The 23,219-nt window shown below is 33.6% G+C and overlaps 1 protein-coding gene across 1 annotated transcript; it reads left to right on the forward strand.

The window, feature by feature from the left end:
• Positions 1-4,937: 4,937 nt before the first annotated feature.
• Positions 4,938-19,069, forward strand: LOC121417176 (transmembrane protein 233-like). The gene is made up of 5 exons (XM_041610770.1): positions 4,938-5,148; positions 12,377-12,465; positions 16,712-16,722; positions 17,513-17,641; positions 18,351-19,069. Exons 2-5 carry the CDS (start codon positions 12,453-12,455, stop codon positions 18,597-18,599), a joined length of 402 nt encoding a protein of 133 aa, XP_041466704.1. The 5' UTR covers positions 4,938-5,148; positions 12,377-12,452; the 3' UTR covers positions 18,600-19,069.
• The last annotated feature ends 4,150 nt before the right edge of the window (positions 19,070-23,219 follow it).

Raw genomic sequence — 23,219 nt, forward strand, 5'->3', positions numbered from 1 at the left:
GGAAATATTGATGAAACGCTCCCCAGGATAAATCTTTTGTTTTGATTCACCAAGTTTCGACAACGACCTTTTGGTTGTACTTTATAAAGAAGGACATTTGACAATAGATTTTCTATGTTCTGGGATCCGTCATGCATTGTGTATGGGCGGAAATCCCAGGGGAGGGGGGGGGGGGTAGGGGACACCCATACCCAATATAGTAGGGGGACACAATATTAAATGTCCCCTATACTATTTTTGGTCTTTTATGATTGGAAAGAAATGCATACTTTTTAGGGGCTTGTCAAATTTCTTTTGGTGAAAATGACCTTACATTTGTGGTGATAACCTCTTTTTTTTTGCTTGTCAAATTTTCCAGCCCGTGCCCCCCCCCCCCCACCATTGGAGAGAGATTTCCGCCCGTGGCGTTGTGGAAGCTTATACAGTACTCCCTATATTGTCGATGCGAGGACGACAAGACACGCAATTTTCTTAGTGTAATCCCCGCTATTTTATCCTAAATCATTTCATTGGAATGAAGGGTAGCGATGAGCGTGTAATATCAATCGGACAGCATAATTGGACGATAAAAAAGGACCGACGGTAATTCTTGTTTTGCTTTCGTATCCATCACTAGTCTGCGAGTCATTACGGCGTGAAAGATGGTTTATTAGAGATCTAGTAGGGCTTGGAGGGTGGGGTGGGAAGAGGGGAGGAAGACGAGGGAAGGAGGGGTAGGATGAGATATTAAAGGAAAAGGAAGCAGAAAAGGGTATTCAGTTACCATGGTTACAGCATGATCCCTCGTAGAAGTGCGACTCTCTGCCCCACCCCAATCACGAAAGCATGAATATAAAAACAAATAAGATAAAGATAAAATAATCGCTAAGATAATAATATTAATAGAATAGATAAAAAAATAATGAATGAGGGAATGAATGAATGAATGCATGAATGCATGAATGACTGCATAAATGAATGAATGAAAGCATGCATGCATGCATGCATAAATGAATGAATGAAATAATAAATAAATATATCAATCAATCAATCAATAAATAGATATATCATGACATGATAACATAAAATAGAAAAATGAGGCCACTTAAATTTGGCGTTAGAGAAAAAGCTGGTCATTTTTAAAACAGATTGAAAAGATTGTTAGGGGTGGCCATAAATGCCACGTACTGCTGCAATCTGCGCTTATATTTGCTCAATTAATTTCTATATCTTAAAAAGAAAAGTATTGTTCTATCCTATTTTCTCATGTATACATTAGCACTAGTTTATTCTTTTTTTATTTCTTTGTTCAATACTTTTCAATGATAATTTAAAATAAATCTGATTAATTTCTTCTTTCATGTATATATTTATGATGATACACACTATAGCCTCCAAAAATGTATTTCACATGATATATTATGGATGATTGAAAAAAGGTCAACACTTAAAAATATAACTTGTTTGTGATTCGCAAACACGCAAGTAAACAACATGAGCGCGATGATTAACCCTACACTGTTAAAAAACCCGTGATTTTACAGAGAAATAAAAGAAGATTTTGCAGAAAGCAATTACAGAATCATTCTGTAAATTCATAAAACATGATTTTTTCCTGCAATTTAACAGAACAGGTTTGTTTAAAAAGGTGAAAAGATGAAAAAGGTGAAAAGGAAATTTGTAAGATGCCATACACCAAATACCAATTTCCTGTAAGATTACGCAATCTGTTAAGATTACAGGTGTTCTTGAGACTCTGCTGCAGGAACTTCTTTTATTTTAAGGATAAATTTTCTAACAGTGTATTTATTGATGTCAGTGTATAGGTATGTACCAAAGGGCAAGGATGACCTGTATATGATACAACATCCTTTCGAATGATTAACAACACCGAAAACATTTCTTGCTTTGCTTTCGGTTTCTCAGGAGTAGATCACAAATGCTTGCATGGTTTATGAAATCATTTAAGTGGCATGACACGGCTCTGATGGACTGATGGCTTGGGGTATGGCATGACTGGAATCCCTATATATAACTGTGACGTGCTGCTTGTACCCGAATATGCGAGCGAATCTGGTATTAAACTTGATGGATTTGTCATAAGTGTATTCCTTGTAAACGTGTTATCAGGCTGTCATGTTTGACTTTGGTTTATTTTTTCAATGTAATTCAGATTGAACGGTGTGGATTTTTCCCTATGTTATTTTTTCCTCTTTAATCCTCATAAGAGGGACTTTATTTGTTCAAATGATATTTACAATCGTTTTATGCAAAAATCACATACAAAAATATACATAGATAAAATAACGAAACAGGAACTAATTGAATGAAAGAACCTTTGAGACCTGTTTTAAATCAAGTCTCTTCTGATTACATGTTTTTTCTTCAATAACTTCTACTAATTTCTACCTTTAGATCTTTCATGAAATAAAAAGCGTGAGTCATATGCTTGTAGTTACCAAAACATTTTATAATATAATTTAATTTCCCTATGTTACTTTTAACTAGTTTCATCTGAAAAAACTAATTTCCATTTTTTGGTTTTCCATCATCTGTTTAAGATTTTTGTTTATTATGCAATGATGAGATGGATGAAATGACGAGAAGGAGGAATAATGAAGATAATATTCATAAGTGATTATATTACATTACAATGATAATGATGATAACATCGATGATCATGATAATGATTCTTATCACTATTATTGATATAGTACAGTATTTATTTTCCGTATATAAAAAAAAAACAAAAAAAAACGCAAAACAGATGGATTGCCCATTTTCAGTTTAGTCGACATGACTATACTGTTCTTCCATGGGGTCCATATACAATACAAAGTAAAAGTGATGATAGTGATAATAGTGATGGTAAGAAATTATTATTATTAAGGAAAATGAAAGGAGATGAAAAAGCTATAATAATGATGATAATAATAACAATAATAATGATAATAATAATAAGAAGAAGAATAAGAAGAAGAAATAACACAACAAATTTCCTGGTATAACTCTATAATTCAAAACAAATATTTTCTATTCTGTCTCCATTCACCATTATTATTCTGATCGTCATCAGCAAAAGTGTACACTAAAAACATGCCTAAATTCCATAACTATATATTCTACCATACCTAACGCAGCAGCATAAACATAGAACCTTTCAGATTGATCAATTCGATACGACAAAGATAAGTCCATGAAATTTATTTAGGAGTCCATTACAATAATCACATTACATGGAATTGTATGATAGGCTCTCCATTTGCACAAACCTAGTTTATTACGCTACTTTCTTCTTCCGTTGGCTACTCTAGGATTTAGAAATTAAGGTCATTGAGATACGGCATTTTATTTTCAAGTATGTGAGATTCTCAATGAAAATATCTAAGTTTATATACGTGTTTGTGCCACGTACAGGCAGTAGTCTGATTCTGTTGTTATCTTTATAAGAATATCTGATGTATTTGATTTAGATAAGATTTTAAGTATTAAAATCTTAACACCCCCCCCCCACACACACCCAGGCTTCTCTTTTTTTTCAAACATATTATGCATTGTGACGTCTATATGACGTTTGGCTATTATTGATCTATTATGACAATTTTTTAGCCCAATGCGTCATCATGGCAATGCGCTTAGTAACATAGGCTAGTTGTACATGGAAACGAAACACTTTTGTAATTCACTTGTTAAAGACGATAGATCGTTGAAAATTTGTGGAAATCAAATAAAAATGTTAAAATAAGCATGGAATTTTCTTCCTTGGTTTTTTTTTATATTGATCCAACACATGGACTATCAACGGAATGTATATGAGACAGAAGGCGACCCTTCTCGTGATTTTACAAGTGTTAAAAGGCAAAAGTCGGGAGAAATTTCAACATCTTCAACAAAGAATGATGATGATCCTAATGCGAAAGAGGATGATATCAATTATAAGTAATTACAGTGATGATTATGCAGCGATTATCACAATGACAACACTTTTCACTATTATTGACAATGATGATGATAATAATGATGATAAGAAATTATTTTCAATAAAAAGTCGTCTTGACCACCCCCTTCCCCTACTAAAACACTCATGGCGCCGCCACTGGTGATGATACCAAACAAGAAGTAGACAAACTCGATGAAGACAGAGAAGCAATTTCTCCATACCCTACGGGGTTTTTTTCTTAGCACACCATGTAGAAGTAATAGCATTCCAAGCGGGCCAGCCCCGTTAGTCGATGTTACTTATTTGGTAGATGGATGATCTCCCAACATGACACAAGCATGCATTCATCCGGGGCATAGGAGAGACAGGGAAAGAGAGAGAGAGGGTGGAGGGAAGAGAGAGAGGGGGGGCTGTACAATACAGGTACGCGGGTGAACAGGGTAACACCAATTAAACACCCCCCCGCAGGATTCTTTATTTGAAAAAGAAATTCCAATATAATCATACAATATAAAGAAAAAATGTTCATACGCATACCCATTTTGTAGATAGCAAATATAATGAACATAATTTTTAAATCATCACAGTCTATTGCATAATTTTGATAATTTGCACGATTATTTGAGGCACAGATTCCATGACAAAGATTATTACATATTAAACAAACGAGCATACATCGGATGCATCTATATATATATATATATATTATATATATATATATATATATATATATATATATTTAAATAATATATTTATATTCAAATTAATATATTTAAATATATTTAAATAAAAAAGAGTTGCCAAAAAGCTGTTGTACATGTAAAGCTTTACACACAAATATATATAAATAAATATATATACATATTTGTCTTTAAAATATTATTCCTGTTGCTTGTCAACAAATACTCCCCCCCCAAAAAAAAAAAAAAAAATCCGCACCCCTTCTGACAATCCTGGATCCGCCCTCTGATGTGACTCTTCGTTTGAACCGGTCTGGGGGGCAATGGCAGTTACTATCGTTCGCATCATCAGGTAGATAGTCGATTATATACTCCGCTAGCTAGTACACAAGCATGTCATGTGGATCTTGTTGATATAGTTTTGACTAAGGAGTTATTAAAGACTATAATACCCATTTTTGCGTTTTGGCAAAATACATCGTCTTTGATTGGATTATTCGGATATAAAGGAATAACCTCGTTATTTCAGATTTTGAGAAAAGAGGAAAGGTAGGCATTCCATGTTTGATTTACATTACAAGTTCTTGTTTTAAATATAGATTGTCCTCTCTTTGACAAAGGTTGATATTGTTCAACCAGAAGGACGTATATCATCATTATTTTGATTGAACCATTATCGTACTTAACATTCTTTAAGTATTTTTTTTCCCGCCATTTCTCCAATTTCATCCCTTCATACGCACACAACTTGCATGACTTGTATGTCAACCGCTTAATCTCTCAATCCAATTAAGCATTGTTCCAAATTAGTTTACGATTGACATGTCAAAATATTTTAAACGGTTTTTTCTTTTATATAAAAGATTTGGTTGACATACGAGCATGTATAAGAATATGACTGTTGACCCTTGGCTAACTGAATAGACCTTGCCTAATCTTTTTATTTATTTCTCTTCTCTTTCCGTTTACAATGGCAAAATTCATTACGTAATGCATACTGCAAAGTCTAATGACAATCTGTATAATAGAAACAAACTTCTTTTGTACTTGCACTGTAATTACATTCTTCAACGTTGCATGTTTTATTCGTAAAACAACCTTTATTGTGTTTTTCCTATTACAAGGAAAATACTTTCAAAAAGGGAAAGAGAAGAGAAACATTTTACCCTTTCATGTATCATTGCCAGTGTGTTGATTATACTTATACAAACTGTACAATATGTCATTTCAACTACCTGGTTGGAACAATTACTTTTAGTCTCGTACTTAACATTCCTTCATAGAGTATTTTTCCCGCCACTTCTCAGTTCATCCCTACATACGGCCCACCTTTTGTGTATCAATCGCTTTATCTTTCTCTATCCAATTAAGCTTTGTTCCAAATTGGATGACGAAATTCATTCTTGGACTTTTAAACTGTCAGAAAAGATACGATTAGCATATTTTATTTAATGAAAGGTTGTTCTCTATTATTTTACACCTCAATGCATGCAATCACCTTGAATTATTACATCCACAGGTTTCACGTAGGCGTGATTATCATGCACCACCGATTATTCCCCGCCTACCAAATTGTCCATGATTATTATTGCTCGATACATGAGCATGTAAGAACATGACGACTGACCATGGGCAAACCTCATTGACCTTTGCCTAATCATTCTTTGTTCTGTTCTCTGTCCCTTTACAAATCATTACGTAATGAAGTTTATGTACAGCTAGCAACAACCAGAATACCGCAAGTGAACTTTTTGTACTTGTACTGTAATTACATTCTTCAACGGTATTCATAAAACAACCTTTTATTGTTTATATTGTTATTAGACGAAAATTTGTTAATTCAATTGCTTTAATCCTTTGATTAAAAGAAAGGGAGAGAGAAGGGGAAAATCTGTTCTTTAATGTGTGTTGATTACGCTAATACAAGTGTATAAACTGTGCATTATATGTCCTTTCAACTACGGGTTGTTCCATTATCTTTAGTCATGTACTTAACATTTTTCCATATAGTATTTTTTTCCCGCCACTCATCGAATTCATCCCTTTATTTACACCAACCCTTTTGTGTACCAAACGCTTAATGTCTCTATCCAATTAAGCATTGTCTCAAAGTGGATACTCAAATTCATTATTTGACTTGTAAACGATCTGCTGGTGAAGATATGCTGAAAGTTTGTACTGTACCTTCATTTCACGTAATTAATTTGCTTTATCACATCCCCAGGTTTCAATCAGGCATGGTTATGCACCACTGATCACTTCCCACTCCTCAATGAAACTTTCTATTAAACAATAGTTGGCGGGTTCGTGCAGCCACTGACCTTGTAGTCCCCACTAGTCTCTTTGACAGTGCTTATCATTATTTAAATCAATTATTTGTTTGTTTTTTGTACTACAACATTTACTACAGTGCAAACTTAAACAAACTTTTATTTGTTTGTTTTATGACTGTCTTAGCAGTATTTTGTTTTTCTAAGATGTGAGAAACCTAATCGTTTCTGGTTAATGGATCTGGCTTCATGTTTGCCTTTTCCCCTTCTTTCTTTTAATTTTTCTTGATATTTATCTCTCAAGTATACCAATTCATGTCCTTTCAAATCAGTATTTTTTACCGATAGAAACCACTGTAAATAATCAAATGTTCGATACAGCTGAATTTAGGCTTTGTTTGTTAATTATGTCTTGTCTCGATTCCCCCTTTGTAAATTCTAAGTATTGCTGCTGAAATTGTTTTATTGTATTTTTTTTTTGGTGGTCGGGCTTTGCTCTTCTGCCTATTCATCATTGACCAAGATGGGTCTTATTCATTTTGTACTTGTATATTATGTTCCAATTGCTGATAGACAAGCACCACTTTCAAACATGAACACACCTTCACGCACACACATAATCACCTGCACCACTTGCACACTTGCAGTTGACCTCTCTCCAAACCTCCGGTACTTTACATTTTCACGCCCCCCTGTCTGAGTCACATACCTTTACCCCGGACATTATTATTGAGAATTCACAAGATAGCAAATATTACACTCCGCAAGAATTTAAAAACAAATTTAATAATACTTCAGACAATATTTCACTTTTTCATGCAAACATACGAAGTATAAATAAGAACTTTGAATATTTAGTTAACCTGTTACACTCATTAAACAACTTTCCCTTTTCCGTAATTGGCTTAACCGAAACATGGTTACATGAAAATTCCCCAGATATTTTTAATCTACCTAATTATAATTTAATAAGGACAGACCGTAAAGAAAGAAGAGGTGGTGGTGTTGCCTTTTATATTTCACATAATCTTAAATTCACAGTTCGTTCTGATGCAAAATTATCTCATGCAGAGTCTTTGTTCATAGAGATCGAAAATACTAGTTCCAAAAACATTATAATAGGATTAGTTTATAGACCCCCTAATTCAAATACAGACCTCTTTCATGATGAATTAGAACAATTTCTTTATAAAATAGGGGATGAAAACAAACATATTTTTCTACTCGGTGATTTTAATATTAACTTCTTGCCCTCAACCGATAATAATAATGCAACTAATTTCATGAAATTGATGTACTCATTTGGCTTCCTTTCTATCATTAATAAACCCACCAGAATTAATTTAAATTCATCAACTCAGATTGATAACATTTTTTCGAACGTCCATAATAGCAAAGCTATCGGAGGGATCCTCTGTTCTGAAGTTTCGGACCACCTACCTATATTTTTAACTTGTAAATGTAAACTATCTTACCCAAAATCCAAAAAAGAATATTTTTATCGTAAAGAATCTAAACAAAATATTGAACTATTAAAGCAAGACTTATTTTTAGAAGATTGGGAAGACGTTTACCATGAAGTAAATCCCAATATTGCTTACAATCACTTTAATAATAAATTAAAACATTATTATGAAAAAAATATCCCTTTAGGTAAAGCTAAAACCCAACGTAATAAACCCCAAAATCCTTGGATAACAAAAGGTCTACTGAAGTCAATACAGACACGCAATCGACTCTATAAGTCCCATTTGCGCAATCCAACTGATAATTCCTTAAAAACATATAAAATATATCGTAATAAACTAACTAAATTGATTCGAATATCCCGAAAATTGCACTATACTAACAAAATAAATAATGCCAGTGGAAATACAAATATAACTTGGAAAATTATTAAAGAAGTCTTGGGTACAAAAACCCACCCCCCACCCAATGATAACATTACTCTTAATGGATCTAAAATACTTCATCCCAGTCTTTATGCAAACTCATTCAATTCTTTTTTTACGAATATCGGACCCGAATTAGCAAATAAAATAAATACTCCCAATGCACATTATACAGATTATCTGTCAGATCCAAATCAGGAGTCTCTTTTTCTAACCCCAACAAATCCTTCTGAAATTGTCAACATTGCCCGTACCCTTCACAGTTCTAGATCTTCTGGGTCTGATGGCATCAGTATGTTTTTACTTAAGCAAATAATTCACCCTCTTGCTAGCCCCTTGGCTCACATATTTAATAACTCCTTATCTCAAGGCGTTTTCCCAGATTTATTTAAGATAGCTAAAGTCAATCCAATTTTTAAGAAAGACAATCCTCACGAAATAAGTAATTACCGTCCCATCTCTTTACTTCCAACAATATCAAAAATTCTAGAAAAAATAGTATACACAAGACTTTACAAATTTATCAACAAACACAATATTCTAAATTCGAATCAATATGGTTTTAGGAAAAATTATTCAACAGACTCAGCTTTACTTCAAATTTATGACAAAATAAGTAATGCCATAGCAAATAAAGAACACGTAATTGGTATTTTTTGTGATTTAAGTAAAGCGTTTGATACTCTTAACCACGATATTTTACTCTCCAAACTCAATCATTATGGAATACGAGGCCAATCTCTCTTATGGTTCAAAGATTACTTGAATAATCGAAAGCAATATGTCACTTTTAATAATAATGACTCTGATTCTCTTTTAGTTCAATGTGGTGTTCCCCAGGGGTCGATTTTAGGTCCTCTTTTATTTTTACTCTATATTAATGATATTATAAAAACCTCCTCTATTTTGTCATTTGTCTTATTTGCTGACGATACAAATATATTTTATTCTCATCAAGACCTTAATTCTTTAAAAAATGTAGTAAATCGTGAAATGTACAAGGTGTCTAACTGGTTTAAGGCCAACAAACTTTCTTTAAATACAAAAAAGACACATTTTATGTATTTCAGACATCAATCTCATAATATCAACACACCGATTTACATTAACATTGACGGTACGCCTTTAGAACAGAAAACCAATTCAAAATTTTTAGGTGTAATTATGGATGAATTTCTCTCTTGGAACCAACACATACACCATGTTACAATGTGCGTTTCAAAAAGTATTGGAATCATTTCAAAGTTAAAATTCCTTCTTCCTCATAAAACTTTATTCTTATTATACAATTCGTTAGTTCTTCCATATATATCATACTGCAATATCGTTTGGGCAAACTGTGGCTCTTCTAAACTAAACTCTATATTTAAACTACAAAAAAGAGCTATCCGTATATGTACAGGCTCACATTACTTGGCTCATACTGACCCATTGTTTCACAGACTCAAAACATTAAAAATCTTTGATATTAATAAGATTCAAATTGCTGTATTTATGTTTAAGTATTTTAACAATCAACTTCCCCAGTCTTTTAATAATATGTTTAGATTCAACAGGTCTGTCCATTCCTACCCAACCCGCATATCTGGAAACCTCCACCTCACTAACCCAAAATTATTAATAACCCACAAATCCATTCGACATCACGGTCCCGATATTTGGAACAATCTTCCAGACAATATCAAATCATGTTTAACAATCTACTCCTTGAAAGCTAATATTAAACGTTTCATTATTACATCTTACGCAGCCCCCTCTTAAACGTAATATTTCAACTGCTCTTTGCCGCACCTGCACCTACACCTGCACAGCACCCACTTGATCATTGAAGAACTATTACGTACCTTTTATGAGGCCTCCATCATCATCAAGCCTAATCGCTCACGATGGCGGTCTCCTGCATTCATTTATAATCTTGTTTTGAAAAAATATATGACACATCTTTTTTTTGTTAATATTTATTTACAATATTTATACTATGCGACTGTTATTATTTTGTTATAACCTTTGTAAATATTGTATATATATGTATTTTGTAATTCTGATATTGATGTGAATGCAGAAATAAAATCAAATCAAATCAAATCAAAATCATTATTTTGATTGGCGGGAAGGAATATTAACTGATACATAGTTATATACATCGTTTATGCATTTATGATATCTTTAGCACTGCATTCATTTTTTTTCCACTTTCAGGTTTTTTTTATTTGTCTGATGTATATAATAATATTTAGATTGAAACCAGGGAGAGTTAATTGGGACATAGTGTTAGATTGCGGGCATATTGCTGTTAGATAACCATCTTTAATATATTCATAATGTTTTCTAGTACTATTAGTGGTACATTCAGTTGTTGTTTGTTGTTTTTCCTGTATATGTACGAGCTCTTAATTTCAAAATGATCTTTTTTAACGATAGTGTTGTATTTGTAAATTGTATGTAGTCATTGTTTGATTTGAAGTAAGGAAATCCCTGATAAAAAGAACGCAGTGTTGTTCGCATAGTGGACTGTGTGAAAATATCATTCACACTGTTAAATTGCTCAATTTCAACAGTGGGAAGATACTTTCTAATGATTGACACCTCGACAGTGTGACTGTTCACAGCGTGTTCACACGGTCGACTTGTGATTCACACTGTTAAAATTCCTAAATTCAACAATGTGAAGACATTTTCACCTTGTGGACACCTTGACAGTATGACTGTTCACAGCGTGTTCACACGGTCGACTGTGTAAATATGTGATTCACACTGCTGAAATTCTCAAATGTAACAGGGTGAAGGTGTTTTCACACTGTGTTCCACACTGTAGAAACACTGTGATACACACTGAGTGATCACAGCAAAGTGTTTCATGAAACAAATTATGGCTTTCACTGACAAAATGTGCTTTGAGCCAATCAGGTGCCAAGATTTCTGTGGCTTATAACAGTATAGTCAGAGAAAAATCACCGACTATTTGTTTAATGAAATGCTCCCTAGGCAATGTTTTCAGAATAAAGAGAAACCTGCCTTATTGTGGCAACCCAGGCGAAGCACAAAATGTTTTGTTTGTTGTTTATGATGGTTTTGCATTTAGGTTATTTATTTGTTTATTATTATTATCATTATTATTACTATCATTATCATTATTATTCATTGTTATTATTATTATAATCATTATTATCAATATTATTATTATTACAATCATTAATATAATTGATATTATTTTATCATTATTATCATTTTTATTATCATCATCATTATTATTATCATCATCATCAACATCATCATCATCATCATTAAGGATTTGCACGGAACTGTATCATACTAACATACTAAACCACAGTGTTAGACGATAACGCACCCAATGTGAGTGTGTTTCGGTCGATGAACTTTGCTTTAAATGGATTTTGAAAATCACAATCAGCGGGCTGTTTATTACTAGTTAGAGAAAATGGATTTTGCAGAAGTAAATCGGAGAATGAGTGACGTATGACGATATGAACACTCTCATTTCAGCTTTCAATTGATATTGGATCCATTATCGTAGCTTTTCTTCGACGTTCCATTCCCAATTTCACGAGGCTTACTAGATTCTATTACTATTCTGTTCCTGTTATATTTTTGTAGGTAAATATTCGGCTTCCCCATCAACAGAGAAAACAGATTATTCCACGAAGGAAAGATATTCTGATCATTCTTCACAATGGGTGATTCAGGTACGTAAACTTTATTTTTACTTCAAATGTTATTAAAACCTCTCTATTCCCTTCTTAATTACTTCATGCGCATTGAACACATTTCACAGTGGATTTTGGCGCTTTATAATCCACATGTGTGTGTTTTTTAAATCATTTTCAGTATAATAATCATTATTATTGTTGTTGTTGTTATTCATTTATTTATTATTATCATTATTAGTACTAGTATTGTTGTTATCACTTATTTATTCATCATAATTATTATTGCTGTTGTTATTAATATCATTATCGAACATTATCAAAAATAACCACAGACAATATCGGTAGGCCTTATATCATGGTAATTTTCATAATTCAGATTTGGAATTAGATATTTTTATTGTCCAATTGCAATCGAGTACAAATGAAAATTCAATTTGTTCGCACAAACTAATATTTAGAATATCACATGATACACACAAAAGATTACACGAAACATAGAGTAAACATTATACAAATCAACAAGCAAAGATAAGAGAAGTTAAAATAAAGGCAGGAAGGGGGGTAATGTAATTTCAAGTATGGCTATTAAATGCACGGATTTAAACTATTTATAATCCTAAAGAAATATAATCGGTTTTAGAATGTAAAACTAAGTGTGACTGCTTCGGTTCTTATGACAACTTTGAGGGGGAGGGGGTATTTTCCGTCCTATATACCTGTTTTTTGAGAACCAACAGCAAAACAAAAATACTAATAATCCAAAACAAAACAAAAACAATTCGTGGACATATCTAATTTTAGCTTTAAAATGTTATTGTGACGAAATATTTAACATAATACAAAAAAATTAATGCGGTAAATTGATATCCTTATTTGATCAGCGTGGCCAGACCAACAAGATGAGTAACTCAACCTAATACTGTCATGTTCGGAAAGAAATTATCTCTGACTGCGACCCTCTTAGACGGCGGGTTGAGATAGATATCCTGCAGCAATCAAAGTGAATTCATAATTCGTCTTCATTCATGGGTAAAGGAGTGTTTTTCTCATTTAAAGGGGTTGCGTTTACACTACAATGAAGTATACCATCCTGTAAAGAGCACAGTTTACCCTACACAGTGTATTGTATGAACTCTTCTTCACACTGAGCATTTTAACAGCGTTAATCACATTTTCATATTGTGCATGATGTAAATATACTCTGAACACTTATAACGTCGACGTTTCCACCGTGAAATTAATTTAACATAGTTGAATTTGAGCATTTCAACCGTCCCATTCGCATATCCAGATAATCAACACATTGAACAAACTGTGACCAAATTGCTTGGTAACCAGGTAGTATGATATTATTATTAAACTGTGAATAAAAATTGTATCAAGAATCATAAGTTAGTTAAAATAGGATTGTCTTTAAAAATTCATTCGTTTAAAAGCAACCCCTTCAGAATGTTTTACTACCTCTATACTTTGTTTCGTCAAACTTTTGGATAAAAGCGTGTATGTTTTCAAATGCAAATCTCTCTCTCTCTCTCTCTTGCGGGAGGGGGGGGGGGGTAATTTGGTTGTGTATCAGTCCCGTTCGCTCATAGTTAAAGGATAGAGAAATGAAAGAGACATAAACAGTTTGAACATAGCATCATGCAGAGGAAGTTAAAAATATAGTTTACACCTCGCAGCATGCTATGATATAGTATGTCACTATCTACCGTAGATCGATATCACCGAATATCGATATTACCGGATTCTGATATCACCGAATCGGCCCGCAGCATGACTATATCCTCTTGAGTTCTATTTCAGTGTATATACCTAATACAGTAGCAAACAACGTTGGTCATGCAATTTAACCTTTTGCGACTCGAGCGGAATAGAGTTGCAATTGGTAAAGTTTATATTTTCAATACTGAGGGTAAAATAAAGCAGTTTCAGCGAACAATCATTTGATGAAAAAGTCTTTTAAATCAAAATTAATTGTCAAAATATTATCACACATCTAGATTTACATTAATGTAAACTTATCTTTGTAAAATCTTAGCTCAAAATCGATAATTCTGAAATTACTTAAACAGAAAAGCATGTAACGTGGGACAGTATTTATCTTTAACCGTTACGTGACAATACCTGTAACTTCAACTGTCGGGGACTTTGCGTCCTCTTGTTCCGAAGACGCAAGTCATGAATAATCATATTGGGGTCAAGAACCTCTTGTGGGAAGAATAATTTCGCGGCTGAGGAAGGGATATTGTTAAAGGGAATGATTTGATAGGGAATTCTTGATCGCAAACTGAATCCCTCTAAAAATACAAAAATGCCTTATCTTCTTTTTGAAAATTGGGATATTCAGTCAAATTGACAACATTAATGTTTATATAGATCTGATTTGGTATTAAATTCCATGTATGCACTCGGAGATTAAAATTTCAGTCATATTTCATTTTCAAAATACAACAAAAATGCAATCAAAATGACAATACACAATCATTATGTTACCCACGTCTGTGTAATTCGTGATACTGTTCATATAACTAGAATATATGATAAATGGAAACTGTGGTGACCTAAAGTGATTTTGGCTTATAAGTAAATCAAATATATTTTCGAAGACATTTTATAGAATATAAAAGACATTCCATCTCTCAAATTTATCTGTCTCTCTTAACAAACACACTCACTTAAACCCATATTCTTGTGTTATTTTTTACAATCCAAAAATTTACATATTTCTTACAAACTAGAAAATCTAAGATGATCATGGTAACACAATAGGTATATTTACATGTATTTTGCATAGTTTCCTATTTGATCAATTAGTATCGATTTAAATTTATTTACGATATACTTTGTTAAATTAATGTCTATATTGAAATTTTTTCGTAGTACTAAGTTATTTTTATCTTGTTATTGATGATTTTGTTTCAAATGTAAACTTTTACAATTCGGCTTTTGCCGCAAAGAAAGTATATTTGATAAACAAATTTTGAATTGAATTGAATCGAATTAAACAACTACACAGCAAAAACTGTGGTGTTAACCGGTGTACACAGAGGACCACACCAGTTATTTTACACCGGTGTTTAATTGGTGGTGTTAGTTTTACACCTATAGGTGTTATTACAACATCCTTTGTTGTTACATTTACACTCTTTGGTGTTACGTTTAATCTCTAGGGTGTAATTTTAACACCTCAGGGTGTGGTCCTCTATTAACACCAATTGGTGTCAGTTCTAACACCAAAGTTTTTACAGTGTACTGTAGACTTCATATATCAAACAGCGTTGACTAAATTTTTAAATCGCGATTTACCGTGTATACAACTGGTTGGAATGAGCGGTATTTCCCCATGTATACGTTAGCCAGATGATAGAGGCATATGACCTATAAAGCTGACACGCTCCCGACGGGTTCGCTGTGGTGGGATACATCACTGGAATACCGCAAAGATTCGTTAGCATGTCATGAATAGATGCTCTGTAGATCCTATCATACACTCACATCGATGATCATAAGATTATGTCTTACTTCTATTACTAGTATCACTACAAAGTAAAAACGCTGTTTAAAATTCTTATTTTACACTGTTTTACTATATAAATCTTTTAGTGGTTGTTTTATCAATAACAACAAGGTCTGATTTAATACTAAAACTCGCAATGAATTGAGCAAGATTGTTTAATCTGTTAAACAGCTACTGTATTAGGTTCATATAGTAATTAAAAAGAGCTTTTTATCACATATTAAACAGCTTTTTTTACTTTGATTATCAGGATGAGGGGTAGCCGGGGGGGGGTTACCTGCACCCATATGCATTTGAATATCAAACCTGGCCCTAAAATACCCTAGATATTTGTACTACTACATTATGAAAGAAGTAGACTGTGAAAATGCTGTTTAAATTTGAAGCATGTTGTTTAAGCCCGTCACTCGAGAAGTATTGTTCAAACTTTATCAACAACTGTTTAAACTCTTTAAATAAAGTGTTTAAACAATTACACAACATTTTTAACAATAGTTGTTAAAGTGACAGGCTTAGACAACGTGCTAATTTTAAAACTATATATATGTGAACCTTACATTACTTGTTTAACACAACAAAGCTTGATTTATTGAGAATTAAGTATTAAAAATTATACTCTGTTGTTTATGATTTCATTCACTTGTTTAAGCTGTTAATAGTGCCAAAATATAATCTATGTCAGATATGATTATACATACAATCATGTATGGGTTTTTTGTTGTTGCAAAAAAATAATCTTTCTTTGTTTCACTTTTTCTTTTCTAGGGAGATCAAAGGTAAGTTTATATCTAATTATTATTCAAACATTTTTATGATTATCCCATCAATCATATTCGTAAGAATGATAATAAACACGAAAAATACCTTTTGAGAAAACTGGGAAGAATAACAGGTGCATAGAGATTTTTTAAGACATAATTCTCAAAATGATAAGAACATTGAATGTCAAAGACAATACTTCGGTTGCTCAGTTGACTTTTAAACAGAATTTACGTAACGTCTCTAAATGAAATTAAACCCGGCAGAATCCCTTTAAGTCATTTTCGTATAATATGGAGTTAATTTTTTTTTTACAAATTTTCCAATTTGATATGTCAAACTTTGATTTTATCCATCACTCTATTATTTATTTGTGTTTCGTTGTGCATTTCTTCAAGAGACATTCTTCAACTCATTCTCTTAACAAATAAGAATGATTTAATGATACAGATATGTATATTTCATATTTAAAAATCTCGTTGACAAAAAAAAATTCAGTGATGCTCAAGGTTTGATGAACCCCCCCCCAAAAAAAAGCAATAGATAAAAAATAAAAAATAACAAGTGATCAATTACTGCCATGTTTTAGTTATACATGTAATTGGGAAGTCAGGTGAAATATATTACATTTAAAAAAGGGTGTTTAATGGGCTCTCCAAACATGTTACTGTTGTCTGCATTCAAGACTCCGCATGAAAGGGGCATTTTGTGGTGGGTTACCCTAGGTTTTCGGCATAACTGGAGGTGACGAGACATCCATGAATAATGCATGAATGAATATTGATGATTTCTGATTATTTTTGACAGTCGCCCTCATCGGTCGAGATGCTTCGAAACACCCAGGCGATGCCAAGCGATCATCTCTTCTTCGCCCTCTTCGTCACTATCTTCTGCTGCCTACCTATCGGCATCGTCGCTCTCATCAAATCAATTCAGGTGAGTATATCCTAGCAACTGTTATAAGCTACTGAAATCCTACCACCTGATTGGCTGATATTGAATTTGTCAGTAGAAATCACTGACAAGGTACTTCATGTAACGCACCCCAAACAGGACTATGATTTAATCTTCCAACTTGTATTCATATTGGAGTTATAGTAACACATTGCTCTTTATACTGGTTATACACGTTTGGTACTTTTTAAATACTTTGATAGCGTAATCAATCAATTTTTCAGCTTGAAACTTAATGACTTTGTAAAGATTTATCAAATTAACCAATGTGTTGATTGAAATTGTGTCTGACAAATAAAACGTTTGTACCAATAACTTGCTTATAGCGCCTCATGATCTTCGCCATCAAATTTCGCCATTCTTCACCAACATTTCTTGAAATTGAGACGACAGAAATAATCAATGATTGCAACTCATTTATTTATGAAAATCTTTTTTTTTTTTTTGGGGGGGGGGTAAAGCTTGGAAGGCCGACATGAAACAAGTAATACTAGGCATGTAGTGGAAATTAAATGGGTAAGAGAGAGATAGAGAGAGGGGAGCGGGAAGGGAGAAGGGGATAATGTACGAAGAGAGAGAGAGAGATAGAGAGAGGGGGGGGGGGAGCCAATCCATGTTCACATCGCGTGTGAATTTGATAATGTGATATATATATTCAAACATTCGTTTTTCTTTCTATCCTCATATACAGGTTAAAGACAAATATAAAGCAGGCGACTTCGAGGGCTCACTCGAAGCCTCTAAATCTACAAAGAACTGGTCGATAGCGGGCGTTATCATCGGACTCATCATGCTCGTCATCTGCATAATAATGCTCGTATATTTCATCATCGAATACAAAGGCAAGAACAAAGCCCCTCTGAACCCGGATGTCGGCGACGGAAGTTATCTGGACACTCACTCCGTTTCGTCATCATGGGGCGAGGTGCATTTTGGGTAGACTTACGCTTACATGATCGTAGCTGTCTTCTATTTTCAGTTTAAAAACCATGGAAAGGACAAAACCGAGAGACCCCGATGTAACAGTTAGACATCCGCACAGGCCCTTTCATGAGGCCATTTTCGCAACCACTACGCAAACTCTGCTTACATAACGCAGAGAATCTTTTGTCAAAAGCCATTCATGACAAAACAGTCTTTGTCGAAAATGGTCGAATCAAAACAGAGTGTCGTCCTGCTCCGGACAAACGACATAATTATTTGCAATTTTCGTCCGGTCAGAATCTTCGGAAGATCTGTTTTCCCGGACAACCAAATTTTGAAAAAAAACTCTCGGCTGTCTATTTTGCTTTGACTCTCGAAGGAATCGATGCGTTGTAAAAAGCGTCTGCTAAGTGATTGCGAAAATATCCTGATATCAACGAGAGAATGGCATTCTGGGTAAAATGATAGCGATGTGTGCAACACGCTTTGATTAGTAATTTCTCAAGTCGACAATTGCGCCAGATGCGACGCCAGATCTCCATGAAACGATGTGCACGGTGGGACATCCTATTCGTTATTATGGGTCGTGTGGTCGAGTGTTTAGTGCATTGGACTCATAATCGCAAGGTTCTGAGTTTGAATCCCCATTTCCTCCACTTTGATTAAAAAGCCCGAGAGTAATATCTGTCGTCTATAAGGTCAGCCACTATGACTGATTGAACTAGACATAAAATGTTTCCTATACCAGCTTGGTGTTTACCAGCAACTAGCTGTCCTGTCGAGTTCCAACGGGAGTTACCATAACAAGAATAAACAGAAACAGGGATTTTCTTTTCGCTCCTCGACGTACGGTATGGTTCAAGAACGCAGTAAGCGTATGGAAAAATTCTCGTCAAATGACAATAGGGCGTTTTCGCTCAACGACGTACGGAGGATTCTTGAACACAGTAAATAAATTGAAAATGCCCGTCAAATGACAATGAACAGCTGAAAGGACTTTGTCGAAAATTGGTGAACCAGAACAGCAGTTTCGTCCTTAAAGGTCAAGTCCACCTCAGAAAAATGTTGATTTGAATCAATTTCTTTTGTTTTTTATTGTTTGAATTATACAATATTTCAATTTTTACGAATTTGACGATTAGGACCTCCTTGCCTGAAGCACAAAATGTTAAAATAATGGAATTCCAAGTGTTCAAGGAAGAATGAAACTTCATTTCACATGACAATGACGAGAAAATAAAAATATTTCATATTTCATGCAATAAAATACAAAAGAAATAGTGAGTGAGTGATGTCATCAATTCCCTTGGATGTAACCGGCTCGTTCATATAACTATTTTGTTAAAAATAACCGGAACTTTGAAATGTCATAACTTTCTTATTTTACATCCGATTTTGATGAAATTTTCAGCATTGTGCTTGTCTGATTTTTCTCTTTTTCATTCAAATCAAGTTTTTGTTTGGGTGGACTTGTCCTTTAAGTTTGAGAGCCTGACGAAGAATTTTCACATATGTCGTTTGTCTAATAAGAGTCAAGGACTAAACTTCTCTTTTCCTTCACCAATTCTCGACAAAGACTTCTTGGTTGTTCTTTGTCATAAACGGCATTTGAAAATACATTTTTTCTGTACAGGACGGCGGGGAGCAAAATTCCCTAATGATGGCGTGACTGCATCTTGAATATAGATGATGATTTCTGATTATTTTTGACAGTCGCCCTCATCGGTCGAGATGCTTCGAAACACCCAGGCGATGCCAAGCGATCATCTCTCCTTCGCCCTCTTCGTCACTATCTTCTGCTGCCTAGCTATCGGCATCGTCGCTCTCATCAAATCAATTCAATTTCATATCATTTATATTTCTATATGACAAATGATACATTGTAAATTTGTTTGTATTATAGTGAGAGTATGGGTTATAGACCTACAAGATCATGATGAAGATATCAATTTTGTATCATTTTAGACAATAATATATAGTGCTAAGCTACTATGCATATTTTATATCTATTTATCATGTCTATGAGTTTATATTCTTTAAGGTCCGGTACACAAATATTTCATTTGTTTACGTCGTTTTTTATTAAAAAAAAGAATCAAGACGTTACCAATGAAGAAAATCTTTCATTTATCATTTTATACATTTTGCTGAACATAATTGGTCAACTTACTTTGTGATATCTATATAGTTCGAAATTACATGGTGTATTTAAGTATTTTCGTACTTTCTAAAAATGAGTGAAAACCTTAATTTTAAGGAGTGAATGTATTTGAAAGGGTGAATAGGAAGTAAATATAAATACAGATTTAAACAATATATTGAAATACATTTTAATGACCACATGGATTAAAAAAAAACATTTGGAATTAGAAAATGAAAATATTAACTATAAATTCACTCGTTCAGAAATTCACTCCTTAAAAATATTTTTTTTTTAGATTTTTCTTCTTTTCATATAAATAATTCTATAGAATGAAATTCTATTATTTAGAAGTCTACTAACTTTTATTACGAAAAGAATTATAGATATTAAATTCTTTCAAACATTTCTAGATCTTGAGGCGTCCCCGAGTGTTGCATTTTTGTGTTGTATGGTTGAAAGAAAAAATATTATAAGAGTCTACCATTGATTGCATGTGAATCCCGCAGATTTATGTACCGCCCATTCCAACCCTCCCCCTCTCCATCCCCCCCCCCTCTCTCTCTCACACACACACGCATGCACACATTGTATATCCTTCTCTTTCTGTTACTCTGTCTCTACCCATATGGCAGTTCGTCTTCTCTTTCTTACTTTCTCTTTCCTCTCCCTCTCTCCATCTCTCTCTCTCTCTCTCCCTCGATCTCCATCTTCTTGACTCTCTATCTCTCTCCACCACCCCACTCTTCACCCCTCTATGGGCCCGTATTCTGAAGTCGGGATTAAGTATGGGAAGCCAAAATTGTCAAAATGCTTATTAAGTTGTATGTTTCTTATGTTTGCTATGGTCTTTCCTGATTCATCGTTGGTGAAGACAATCATCTATTTATACTTCCTAGACAATCATGAATGATTTGAGAGCCAAATGAGCTGAAATATGATACCTTTATGTTAGTGATTTATGTAACAATTCGCTATCCATACTTAAACAACAACTTTGAACCTAAGTTTAAGTTAAACCCGACTTCAGAATACGGGCCTATGTCTTCTACTCTCTACTAATATCTATATTCTCTTGCTCTCTCTTCACTGTCTTTAAATCTGTTCGTGTCCGTCCGTCTCCCTCTCTGTCGCTTTGACTTATTTGGAGATGCAGGGCCCGTTTTCATCAAAATGCCATAATAACAAATGTGCAATTACAGTTAAAGCCACTGAATCCTCCAATCTGACTGGCTGATGAAAATTTTGTTATAGATATTGTGTCTCTGTTGTTATAACAAGTCTTTATGAAACGTGATCCAGGTATCTACGTTAGATGTTAAAGTATACCCTCTCAATCTCAATAATTTAAATTAAATGCAAATTCATAGGAATTATGGAATCGAATATAATGTTCAATATCTGATTATGTAGATTACAAATGACATCAAAACTTTGACTCTTTAATGATTCCATCAAAGGTGATTAATTTATACGTCTTTCACATTAAGTATCCGGCCATAGCTGCGCGTTGTTTACCTGTTTTTTGTAGGTCTTCGATGTCAGTGAAATAGTGACTTTCTGGAGGTTTGTAAACTAAGGTCTGTACACTGGCCATCATCCTTTTCTGTCTCGGAACTTCGCTTTTGATCAATGCACCATTTTGCTGTTATTCTGCCTTATTGATTTTGTTTTCTAATCATGTAAAAATTGTTTGTATATATTGTGATCCTCGATGATTCTCCAATAAAAATATAATAATAAAAAAAAAAAGTTTGAATAATTCAGACAGTCACACCTATATCGTGAAAATGCTAAATATACGTATGCATGTTTGCCTTGTTGAAAGCAAGTGTCTAAAAGAAAAAGCATCCCTTCGTCGACAAAAAACTATCAAGACCTTAATACTTTCTAATATACAGGGAAACGAAAATAAATTTTAATATCTGATCTACATGTTTCCATTGTAAACAAAAATAGATGTAATAAGCAGATGGAAAAGCCTGAGATTATACCAAATACATTTTTTAACCCTTCGATATTTGATTATAAAATAGGTATAAAACCAATGCTTGTAAATAATGAATTATTGCGATTTATAAATAACCAACCATCAAGTGCTGGATAAATATTTTGTTCGCAGCACTGACCATAAGATATTTATAATTTTCTTGCAAATAATATAAACCACAAAATTCACTGGAATAATGGCTGGAATGTGAATAACCCCGTCGCGTTTTTCGCACGACGTCTGGCATTGATAGAATATGTGTCCGCACAGCAGATATAATACTAATTCATTTTATTTGAAACGTCTGGTGTGAAAAGGAATTTTTACTTGAACCATTTTGAAATAATCTTAAGAGACGGACCGAAATTCATCTGGTTGGGCCAACATATCATCTCACTTGAAAAGTAACCCATGATAAATTCAAGTGTTCAGATGCTACGGCGATTCCATTTTAATCTTAAGAGGAACTTTAATTGACCTATTTCGGGGTTGCACGGTCGTTTGAC

Source organism: Lytechinus variegatus, chromosome 6 (assembly GCF_018143015.1).
Source record: "Lytechinus variegatus isolate NC3 chromosome 6, Lvar_3.0, whole genome shotgun sequence".
Classification (NCBI taxonomy): domain Eukaryota; kingdom Metazoa; phylum Echinodermata; class Echinoidea; order Temnopleuroida; family Toxopneustidae; genus Lytechinus; species Lytechinus variegatus.